Raw genomic sequence first — 12,201 nt, 5'->3', positions numbered from 1 at the left:
GTTAAACCAGTGGGATGTTACGTCACTACTCACTACTGTATAGTTTAGTAGCGTCATATGTGGACCTTACGTTTTTCTGTGCTATCACGCCCCCTCCGACGCGCTCAATTATTCTCTTCTGGCTGGCCACAGAGAGGAAGAGGCGAGGCGAGAGTGTTTACTCCGTTCAAAATCAGTCTATGAAAGTAAGTGAGAAATGTTTGTATGGCTGTCAATGAGTGTGAAATTTAGTCAACAGAAAATTGAATTGGTAATTTGCTACATGAGGCTTATATATATATATACACGTTTTTCAAATGGTTAGGTTGTTGTTACAAATGCACTGATATAAGTGGACACACGTGGCATTTCGGCAACTTTGAAAATAAAAATACTTTATCACAGAGTTTCAAAACCCAGACGCGGAATGCATGCGAAACAGATCAAGAAGACCAGACTGGGGTTTGAGAAGTCAATGATAGAAGTGAAAATGTTTATTTAGTTGCTCATTTTCTAAAGAAATCTAAAGGCGCAACATAGAATCAAGCCAATGTCTTAAGTAACTGAACATGTTATTACTCCAACCTTGTGAAAGTGGCAAACAAATGTGTCATTTGAATATTCATCAAAGTGCCTTTGATTTGCACATGCCCAGTTCAGCGCGAAATGATCAATTGACCAGATGACATATTTCTGAGTTTAGCTAGCCAACGTCACCACGACATTACCTGAACGCATGATCTGAAATTTCTATTGGAGAAGCAGTTTCTTCCGATCTTCATACTTGCAGGTTTATTGTCTTTGACTTTTGTCTAAACCCCCTCTCGTTGGCTAGAATGGTCCCACCTGATCTTGCCTCCTCCCACCTGCCTTCCATCTTTGAGGACATGTATTTCCATTGTTAAAGCGGTCACTCGACTATCTTATCAATATAATAGAAAATCTTTGCTGTGGATCAGGCGCTGTCAGGTGCAAAGCTGCTAATGACACTGCCGCAGCTCCATTAAAAGTACAGAATGTGCCACGAACGAAGAACAAGAGCTGCTTTCTGATTCTCTCCGAGGAGAGAGAGAGAGATCAACCATGGCCAGCTGGCGGAGAGAGAGCCCGCGGATCCGGGCAGGACAGGGAGGTAGCAGCCTGAGAACAGCGAGGAAGCACCGGCAGAAAGATCCATCCAGCGAGGTAGGGGACGCGGGCGAATCACTGACAGAGCTGCCAAAATTGTTACGGCTTTATTTCTATGGAATGCACGGTGTCACTTTGGATATTCTCCTGTCGTCCGCACAGGGGCTTTTGGCTGACAGCGACCCCAAACTGTTCGGCTTTTCCTCCCCGTACCTCTGCATCATGCACTCGCTGACCCATTTCTTGCTGGAAAAAATATATTCGCAAAAGAAGTGCTTTCAAGGACGCCCAGTAGTTTTTCACCTTGTTTTCTATCCCTCTGTGTACATCGGGTTGCAGATCCTGATTGGGAATATTAACACGCTGACCGAGCACGTTAGAATAGTCTCTGCCACTCATCTCGTAGTTCACTACCTACTGGCCCTGTACTTCACCCAAGTTTTCCACAAGGGGCTTGCGCGGCTGCGCTACCACTGCCCCGGGAAACGGACCATGTCTACCCCGGCAGAGCGCACCCTGGAGTCGCTGCCTAATAACGGTCTGCCCGATGTTGTGCGATTCCTCTTCTTTGGAATGCACGGCTTTCTGGACGAGATCATTTTTACCTCGATATTCAACCTTGTGGAGAATTTGGACCGGACCATGAGCGGCCACACGTCCCTGTGGTCCTTCCTGATGTACGGGAGCTGCAGCTTCGTGGTAGAGAAACTCTACCTTCATTTACGCTTCAGACGGGGCTGGAGCACCTGGAGGCGGCTCCCCATCTATATCTGCTTCATCTACACCTGGGAGTTCTGTTGGGGGCTGGCGCTGCGGCAGTACGGCGCATGCTCATGGGATTATTCCCACTATCCATTCAACTTCATGGGCCTGATCACGCTCCTCTACCTGCCCGGATGGGTCTGCATCAGTCTCTACCAGGATATTCTGTCCAACGTTCTGCTGCGCGTGGTGGTGTGTGCCAAAGACGAGGAGTGAGGGCACTCAGGGGCAGGGCGCTGACATCAACGTATGTCCTGTGTCCAGGAAAGACAACTGTATTATAGGCCTAGGCCACAATTGATTTAGGGACTATTGATACTAATACAAATAAAGAAGATGACATTTAAGATGATCAATTGTGTACCCGCACTTTGTAAAAAAATCATGTGTATTTCCCCAGTGGAAATGTGGTACTGATGTAGCTGTTTAGACAGCCTCTTTTTATCGGTGATTCCAACGAATAGCCTATCAATTTGTTACAGGTAGCCTAAACACACAGGCATGCCTTGCCTGGCATGTGACGACACATAGACATGCCTTCTGCTGTGATGACAACTGCTATTTCTTACTTTGATGCAGATGAAACAATAATATTTTACATTTTACACTTAATTTGCTTGCTCATGGTTTTAGAGCTGTGAATTATTTAAACTATATTGACAAAGTCAGCCATATTGCATGGCAGGCACCATTTTGACTTGTTTGGTCTCTTCAATCCCAGTGCATGCTTTGAGCTCATTTCTGCATGGCTGCATTATGCACATTCATGATCACTTAATTGCTTAAATCTTATTTTCTTTAAAAAATGCATGACATTTGGAAATAAAATGGGTTCTAAAAAAAGTTCAAAATGTATGTAGCAGGAGATCGAACGAACGGGTCGTGGACCGAATTAATTTCACTGTGAATAGTTTTCTGAACCAAACCTTGACCTTACTGTGTTGGAGTGCCTTTCTGAGCAAACCTACAGACAGCTGGACTAAAGACAAACTGAACTTTCACTGTGGGCCAGTGTCCCCCTAGTCATGGCTGACCTAAAAAAGGAAGCTCAATGTGGAATTGAAAGTGCTTTTTAGTCTACAACTATAGGCTTAATCTGGGTCATGTAAACAGACAGTGTGCCAGTCAGACAGACCCTGAGGATCAGATTTAACCTTCTCCCTTCTTTACATAGGGACATCTCCCAATCTGAACTACACTGTGGGCCAAGGTCCCCCCCCCGCCTAATCCTGGCTGAACTAAAAAAACAAAGCTCAACGGGGAATCTCCAGCCCCCAGGCTTGTAATACCTAACGTTTATAAAGCAGCGGCGCACATGTCAGCGTTTTATGGTTTACACTCGACAGGTTGATCTGTCGTGGGCAATATCAGGAGTCAGCAGACCTGGGTTCAAATACTACTTGAAATCTTTCAAGCACTTTCACTGTTTGTTTTCACCTGCCTGGAGAGCCAGATGGATGGGTTTTGGCGTTTTGAATGTTTGTGACTATTGAATTGGTTCCACACCAGGAAAGCTCAAGCAAGCCTAGCAAAAAAAAGTATTTGAAATTATTTCAAAATAGTATTTGAATCCAGGTCTGGGAGTCAGGTGTGGAGCATGTATAGTATAATTACTTGGGATCAACCTCCATGTATCCTTTGTCCTTTGGCATTGATCTTTCTGCCTGTTTTATTTCCTTGTTTGCACTTGTACCACACGGTAAAGTCACCATGTTCTCTCTGAGGGACCAAACACATACAGTATGTGTGAATACCTGGCACTGTGACTTCACTAGCAACCTGTTCCAACATTATACTCTTTCCGTTTTATACTCTCTCCGTTTGGAAACGTATAGTTTTAGCTCTACTGATTTTATGATTCTCTAGCATGTTTTTAATGCATTTTACGGCCTGCTGTCGTCAGTCCTGGGGATTCCGTGAAACTAAGGTTGGAGGTAACTGAAAGCTGGTACTGATGAGTAATACTAGTGCAGGGAAAAATATCTTTTAACATGATGTTATTGAAATATTTCAACTTTTACACATGTTGATTTTTGTCAGATGATTACGAATATGTCATGCCGTGAGAGTTTCCCTTGCCTCCTCAAACAAACAATACCTTCCACTCTTCTGGAGACTGACACTGGACTGATTGAAATAACAAGATTATTTTCCTTGTGGTTTGTCATTTCAAAATGGTGGGCTTTTGTTGTGGACGATGCAAAAGAAGGATACACATGGGCCAACAGTTACTGCCTCAGTGATAATGAATAGGACCAGGAGTTTCTTTCCTGGTTACAGTGCCTTGCAAAAGTATTCAACCCCCTTGGCATTTTTCCTATTTTGTTGCATTACAACCTGTTATTTAAATTAATTTTTATTTGGATTTCAAAATAGTCCAAATTTGGTGAAGTGAAATGAAAAAAAATACTTGTTTCAAAAAAACAAAGGTGGTGTGTGCATATGTATTCACCCCCTTCGCTATGAAGCCCCTAAATAAGATCTGGTGCAACCAATTTACCTTCAGAAGTCACATAATTAGTTAAATAAAGTCCACCTGTGTGCAATCTGTCACATGATCTGTTACATCATCTCAGTATATATACACCTGTTCTGAAAGGCCCCAGAGTCTGCAACACCACCAAGCAAGCGGCACCATGAAGACCAAGGAGCTCTCCAAACAGGTCAGGGAAAAGGTTTTGGATAAGTACAGATCAGTGTTGGGTTTTAAATAAATATCTGAAACTTGGAACATCCCAGGGAGCACTATTAAATATATTATTAATAAAATTGAAAGAATATGGCACCACAACAAACCTGCAAAGAGAGGGCTGTCCACCAAAGCTCACAGATCAGACAAGGAGGGCATTAATCAGAGAGGCAACAAAGAGATCAAAGATAACCCTGAAGGAGCAGCAAAGCTCCGCAGTGGAGATTGGAGTATCTGTCCATAGGACCACTTTAAGCCGTACACTCCACAGAGATGGGCTTTACGGAAGAGTGGCCGGAAAAAAAGCCATTGCTTGAAGAGAAAAATAAGCAAATACATTTGGTGTTTGCCAAAAGGCATGTGGGAGACTCCCCAAACATATGGAAGAAGGTACTCTGGTCAGATAACACTCAAATTGAGCTTTTTGGCCATCAAGGAAAACGCTATGTCTGGTGCAAGCCCAACACCTCTCATCACCCTGAGAACACTATAAGCACGGTGGTGGCAGCATTATGCTGTGGGGCTGTTTTTCATCGGCAGGGACTGGAAACCTGGTCAAAATTGAAGGAATGATGGATGGCGCTAAATACAGGGATATTCTTGAGGGGAACCTGTTTCAGTCTTCCAGAGATTTGAGACTGGGATAGAGGTTCACCTTCCAGCAGGACAATGACCCTAAGCATACTGCTAAAGCAACACTTGAGTGATTTAAGGGGAAACATTTAAATGTATTGGAATGGCCTAGTCAAAGCCCAGACCTCAATCCAATTGAGAAATTTGTGGTATGACTTAAAGATTGCTGTACACCAGCGGAACCCATCCAACTTGAAGGAGCTGGAGCAGTGGCTAAATGTGCCACGCTTATGGAGACATACCCCAAGAGACATGCAGGTGTAATTGCTGCAAATGGTTCCTCTACCAAATATTGACTCTGGGGGGGGGGGGGGGTGAATAGTTATGCACGCTCAAGATTTCAGTTTTTTTGTCTTATTTCTAGTCTGTTTCACAATAAAAAATATTTTGCATCTTCAAAGTAGTAGGCATGTTGTATATATCAAATGATACAACCCCTCCAAAAATCGATTCCAGGTTGTAAGGCAACAGAAGAGGAAAAATGCCTCGGGGGGTGAATACTTTCACAAGCCACTGTATGTGGTTGGGGAGAACCTTCTGTCCCTGGTAAAGTTGTGATCTTAATCATAATTTTTCTTTTAAAAATTGATGTTTGGAAATCATTGACCAACTGCATTTAATAATACAGAACAATCATGTACTATATAGCTCACAATGAGTAAGTAAAATCATGTTTATTTTACGTTATAAATGAGGAAAGACTCAAATATTCTTGCTACAGTATGTCCATGGTGGAATTGAATTGAATCAATCACTGTATGGATATAGTGTAGCCTGCATACTGTACATTACTTATAACTACATTAAATCTCCATGTTGAACCACTAAGGTTGTCCCAGTTCATGTTGTCTTGATTGACATCGTGCTCTAACTAAATTGCTTGTATTTACAGGTTGTCTGTGCTTCTCTCAGATCAGCTTCCTAGGAAAGTTGAACAATGTCGTAAACCAACTGAAAATGTCTGACCTTTACAGGAAACCGCACCTCAAATATATAAAGTCAACACTGCTCTGCGACTGGATCAAGAGATACTAAATGACTCATATCTGTGCCTGGTGTCAGATTGATTCGGCATGAGAGGCAGAGATGATGAGTCTGGTTTTTCCACCTCTGCACTGTGTGTGTGTGTGTGTGTGTTTAGGCTAGGTTACCCATGGAAAGTTGTCAAGGAGACCATTCAGCGAGGTTGGAGGGGGTTAGAGGGGTAAAGAAGAGCTGGATTGTTACTGTAGGGACCTGTTATTTATGTTCCCATATATCTGATACCCAGGGACACAGCACCACCAGCCAATCTGATTGGCCATAAACATCTAGGGACAACAATGGCTTATCTAATTGGCCAGATGACTCCCATCATTCACTTCTCCTTCTGGACTCATTATCTCCCTGCTGACTTCCTCTATTTGTTACAACAATAGAACACTGATACTAACACAGCATTTAGTGTTGATGTTAACTGCTTCACTCCTGGCTCTCTGAGGTATCACTTCTCTATTTCCAGTTATAACACCTGCACACGCTCAAACTCTTAATAGGGTTGTGGGCCTAACTTCAGAAGTCTGGCTAAAATTCAAGGTAATTCTCTACAGAGTAAAGCAGGCTAATGCTTAAATGCCAAATGTCTACAGTAATCTACTTGAATGCTTAATAAGGCTTTGGGCTCTACCGGGAATAAACTATTAGCACCTCTGGTCAATGTCAATTAATAAAATATTTATAATAACAGGTCTAATAGGTGCCTGTCTTCACAACATCAACACTGTGAGGATCAGTAGTGCAATAGACGACCATATACACTCCGACGATATACAAATAACTAGAGGAAAACTGTTGTCACAGGTAAACCATCTCTACTTGCAATCAACTCTTCTTTGTTCCTGTCACAGCATGTCAATGTCTTTAGGCTATTTCCTGCTGAATGGAATCAGTAGACGTATGGAGCTTCATCATTACTGCAGTGTGAACCTTATTAAGGCACAGAGAAAACAGTGACCTGAAACACCCAGGCTGTACAGTACTGCATGGCATACACTGTAGTTTGTCCTTATGTGCCATCAACATATCACCCGAAAACCATCATCTGCATGAGCCGTTCAAGTACTTACCTCTGATTATTATTACAGTATTATTATGAAGGTCAAACCAGAGACGTGTGCCACCTTGTGTATGTCACACAGGACAGTCCAGTTGATCCATCCATCAGTGTTTTGTGTTTTTTTTTTTCAAGTTCTCTTTTAATGGTCGATTGTTCCATATCAGCGATCACTTTATTCGGTGTCTTAGTTTTGTCAGACAGACCCTGATGCTTCAGTCTAAACGCCAGTGCTTTAGACAGGTGTATGGGCAGCTTGGGGGAACATGTCCGTCCTGCATAGCATTGACAGGTGAACCTCCTAGAGAAGAGAGTCAGGTCAGCTAGACCGGGAGTCCCAGTGACCATGTACGTGCCCCTGATCCCGCAGGATACGGAAGTTCCCTGAGGACAGGTGGAGGTAGTGGCCCGACTCGTAGTGCTTCCGGACGCAGTGCCCGTTCCCCTGGCACAGGAAGTTACAAGGTACAAGGAAAGAGCTTCACAAGACGCCCGTGGAGAGGGAGAGAGAAAGTAGGAGGAAATGATAACCCTTCATGTTTATGTGTAGGGCTGAGATACGCCTGGTGAGCCTCACAGGATGCCTGTGGGAAGGGAGGGTGGAGGGAGGGAACAATACATCAAAGAAAGTTTGAGTGGATTCATATGTGCTGGAGTAGTATTCTATTTATGGTAATATTCTATTTATGGTAATATTCTATTCATGGTGAGAATACTTTTTTTCTGCTTTTGAATAGTTTTGTTTCTTAAAACAATATTATGTGTCTCAAATGGCACCCTAAAAATGTCAGTGGTATTTTGCGTTCAGTGTGATTGGGGAGTATCACCTTGAGTGTGTATGTGTGTCAGAAGCCTTGTTTATACCTGGCTCTAGCATGCGGCCTTTGTTCTGATCTTGTCTACATTCTGATTTTGCCCACACTTTCAGAACTATGTGAGGCTTTGGTATTAACATGTGACTCATATCCGTCCATTGTGTCCGCACTGTGAACAGATTTCCTGGTCCCTCCTGGTTTCCTGGTCCCTCCCTGTATGCATATTTATTTATTTTATTTTATTGATGCCATAAGTTAATGGTGCCACCTGTCAATGGTTTTAGAAGGCAGGGTAAGGATGATTTAAACGGCTTCACTGTCCAGATCCATGTGCACTTGTAAGGAGGAGGTGAGGGCATTCGGAGTGTGGTGTCAGGAAAACAACCTCTCACACAACGTCAACAAAACACAGGAGATGATCGTGGACTTCAGGAAACAGCAGAGGAGCCCCCCCTATCCACATCGACGGAACAGCAGTGGTGAAGCTGGACAGTTTTGAGTTCCTCGGCATACACATCACAGACAAACTGAAATGGTCCACCCACACAGACAGTGTTAAAGAAGGTGCAACAGCGCCTCTTCAACCTCAGGAGGCTGAAGAAATTTGGCTTGTCACCTAAAAACCTCACAAACTTTTATAGATGCACAATTGAGAGCATCTTGTCAGGCTGTATCACTGCCTGGTACGGCAACTAAACCGCCCACAACCGCAAGGTTCTCCAGTGGGTGGTGCGGTCTGCACAACTCATCACCGTGGGCAAACTGCCTGCCCTCCAGGACACCTACAGCACCCGATGTCACAGGAAGGCCAATAAGATCATCAAGGACAACAACCACACGAGCCACTGCGTGTTCACCCCGCTACAATCAAGAAGGCGAGGTCAGTACAGGTGCATCAAAGCTGGGATCGAGAGACTGAAAAACAGCTTCTATCGCAAGGCCATCAGACTGTTAAACAGCCATCACTAACACAGAGGCTGCTGCCTACATACAGACTCAAAATCATTGGCCACTTTAATAAGTGCATCACTATTCACATTAATAATGCCACTTTAAAAATGTTTACATATCTTGCATTACTCCTCATATGTATATACTGTATTCTATACCATCTATTGCATTTTGTCTATGCCGCTCGGTCATCGCTCATCCATATATTTATGTGTAGATATTCTTATTCCATCCCTTTACTTAGATTTGCGTATATTAGGTAGTTGTTGTGGAATTGTTAGATATTACTGCACTGTTGGAACTAGAAGCCCAAGCATTTTGCTACCCTCGCATTAACATCTGCTAACCATGTGTATGTGACCAATACAATTTCATTTGATTTGAGGTGGTGAGGAGGTGGTGAGGAAGATCTGATTACAATGCATCTTTTGATTGTCTACATATAGTACACCTGTCTGAAAATGTGGGCACCATCAGGATGTGGACAAGATCAGGACAAAGGATCCATGTTAGAACCAGGTATAAACGGGGCTAGAGTATCACCTAACCTTGTCATCGTAGTTGGCACTGGCCCCCCACAGAATGGCTCCTGAGGCCTCCACAGCAGCACTCTCCCCGATGGTCCCAGATCCCCCTGGAGACCATCACACAGTTAACGCAGAGAAGGGTTATTATTATAGTGGTAGGGGGTGTGACAAAGGTAACTGCACCTCAGGACAACATTTCTCTAATCTCGGATCCCCACCATCACCCTGCTTCGTGTGTCTAGCGGGTAGGGGCTAGCTAGAGACTCATTTAGGATTGGTCAAAGGCCTTTGTAAGAAGCATATTTCTCACCTGGCTGAGGAAGCATCTGTTCTGGTTGATGAAGACAGGTCGTGTTTCCACGTAGACAGGTGCGGTGAGGGGCTTGGCGGGCAGGGCAGACACCCTCAGCGCCTCCTGGACTCAGTTCCTTACCATCAGGGTTGCGCTATGCCTGTCCCCTAGAGTCCCTCTGGCGGGCATGGGTCATTGAAAGGGTTCTGTAGATCCACTTGGAGCCCCAGTTCCTGGCCCACAGGGGGCGCCAGTCCTCCCAGTCGATCACAGCCAGGACACCGGCTGTCCTGGAGGGAGGTGGAGCAGTAAAGTTATACCCTTATTATGCACTGATCTAAGGTCAGTTTTGTGTCCCCAAGTCTCCCTTAATGGTTAAGGTTAATGTTTGAACATGGTGGACTAAACATTGATCTGCAGTAGAGTAGCAGTTGTAGTTGCCCCATAGTGTTGACCTGATGGTTAATCATTAAGGTTAGGATTTTGGTGCTGATTTTAGATCAGTACTTGGAGGGGATGTAGTAGTCAATGTCAGCGCGGGCTTTGGCCAAGCTGGCCCTAAGGTTTCCTCTCTGGGGGATGCCTCCGTAGAACTGCTGCCTGGATAGCAGGTTCACTTGGGGGTAGAGGCCCAGTCGGTCAGTATAGAACAGAGACAGGAACTGACCTGGCACTGAAAATCAGGGAGGAAGGAAACACAGTAACGTTCTCGCAATAAATCCCTGTTAGAACATTTGAAGTATATGATTGTTTTAGGGTCATTCATTTTCTAACATGTTACCATTTATCCAAGAGGAATATATGTATTGTTTCTTACCTTGGCAGGTGTGGCCACACCTCTGTAGGGGGAGGTGTACAGGGAGATATTGTACCTGTTACACACTAGGTCTGAGATGTTCTGGGTCACTATGAAGGGCTCACAGTCAAACAGAGGGGGAGCAGTGTGGTGGAGAGGATGTGGAGAGGTTTGGGGTGGACGAGGAGTGGAGGTTTTGGGTAAGGGACGGGTGGTAGAGGGAAGAGGAGCGATTGTTGTTTTGGGAAGATAAGGGACAGTAGTTCTGGAGAGAGGAGGGGTGGAGAACTGAGAGAAAGGAGGGGTGGTCATTTTGGGATGTGGATGGGATGTTTTGGGGAAGGGACTGGTGGAATGGGGAGAGGAGAAGGAAGAGAAGAGGAGGTTTTGGGTAAGGGAGGGTTGGTAGTTTTGGGGAGATGAGGGAGGTTTTGGGGCGACGAGGGTTGGAGTGTTTTGGAAGGGGACTGGTTGTGTCGTGGAGAAGAGAAGGGGATGTTTTGGGGAGACGAGCGCGGTAGGTTTTGGGTAAGGGAGGCGAGGTATTGGGGACAGGAGGAGGGAAGGTTTTGGGGAATGGAGGGGCAGTTGTGGAGAGGGGAAGGGTGGAGGTGATGTAAGAGAGAAGAGCAGGCGAGGAATGAGAGACAGGAGGGACAATGGTTTTGGGGAGACACTGACGGGATATTTGGGTGAAGGGACTGGTCATATAGGGAGGAGGAGGAAGGGAAGTTTTGGGGAGATGAGGGCGGGAGGGGTTTTGGGGGAGGCGTGTGGCATGGGGAAGTTGAAGGCGCAAAGTTTTGTATAAGGTACAGTAGCATGGGAGGTTTTGGGAAGAGGAGGAACAGTGGTTTTGGAGAGGAGTGGGATGTTGATGTAGGGCAGAGGAGTGGTGAGAGAGGAAGGGTTAAGGTGGTAAAGGAAATTTGATTTTGGGGCTGGGAGAATGTGGAGGTTTTGGGGAAGAGGGTGGGAGAGAGGAGAGGTATTGATAAGTGTAAGAGAAGGGCTGGAGGTTGTTGGAGGTAGGAGGGTAGTGGAGCTGATGACACCCAGGAGAGAGAGGGTGAGGGCGGACAGCAGCAGTACAAAGCCCCTGCTCTTCTGGATGTAACAACCCATCCTTTTTCCTGTAGAGGAAAAACATTCAGCAAACAGACAACAAACTGTCAGTATGAAGTGTACTGCATATAGAACATACAGTTGAAGTTGGAAGTTTACATGCACCTTAGCCAAATTCATTTAAACTCAGTTTTTCACAATTCCTGACATTCAATCCTAGTAATAATTCCCCGTCTTAGGTCAGTTAGGATCACCACTTTATTTTAAGAATGTAAAATGTCAGAATAATAGTAGAGAGAATTATTTATTTCAGCTTTTATTTATTTCATCACATTTCCAGTGGGTCAGAAGTTTACATACACTCAATAAGTATCTGGTAGCATTGCCTTTAAATTGTTTAACTTGGGTCAAACATTTGAGGTAGCCTTCCACAAGTTTCCCACAATAAGTTGGGTGAATTTTGTCCCATTCC

The 12,201-nt window shown here is 44.6% G+C and overlaps 1 protein-coding gene across 1 annotated transcript; it reads left to right on the top strand.

The window, feature by feature from the left end:
- Positions 1-901: 901 nt before the first annotated feature.
- On the top strand, positions 902-4,028 carry LOC124014501 (transmembrane protein 229A-like). Its single transcript, XM_046329576.1, has 2 exons — positions 902-1,164; positions 1,270-4,028. The coding sequence occupies exons 1-2, from the start codon at positions 1,063-1,065 to the stop codon at positions 2,083-2,085; spliced, it is 918 nt and encodes a 305-aa protein (XP_046185532.1). The 5' UTR covers positions 902-1,062; the 3' UTR covers positions 2,086-4,028.
- Positions 4,029-12,201: the final 8,173 nt, after the last annotated feature.

Source organism: Oncorhynchus gorbuscha, linkage group LG25, assembly GCF_021184085.1.
Source record: "Oncorhynchus gorbuscha isolate QuinsamMale2020 ecotype Even-year linkage group LG25, OgorEven_v1.0, whole genome shotgun sequence".
Taxonomy (NCBI): domain Eukaryota; kingdom Metazoa; phylum Chordata; class Actinopteri; order Salmoniformes; family Salmonidae; genus Oncorhynchus; species Oncorhynchus gorbuscha.
The sequence above is the reverse complement of the archived record's forward strand: the minus strand, read 5'-3'. Positions and strand labels throughout refer to the sequence as shown.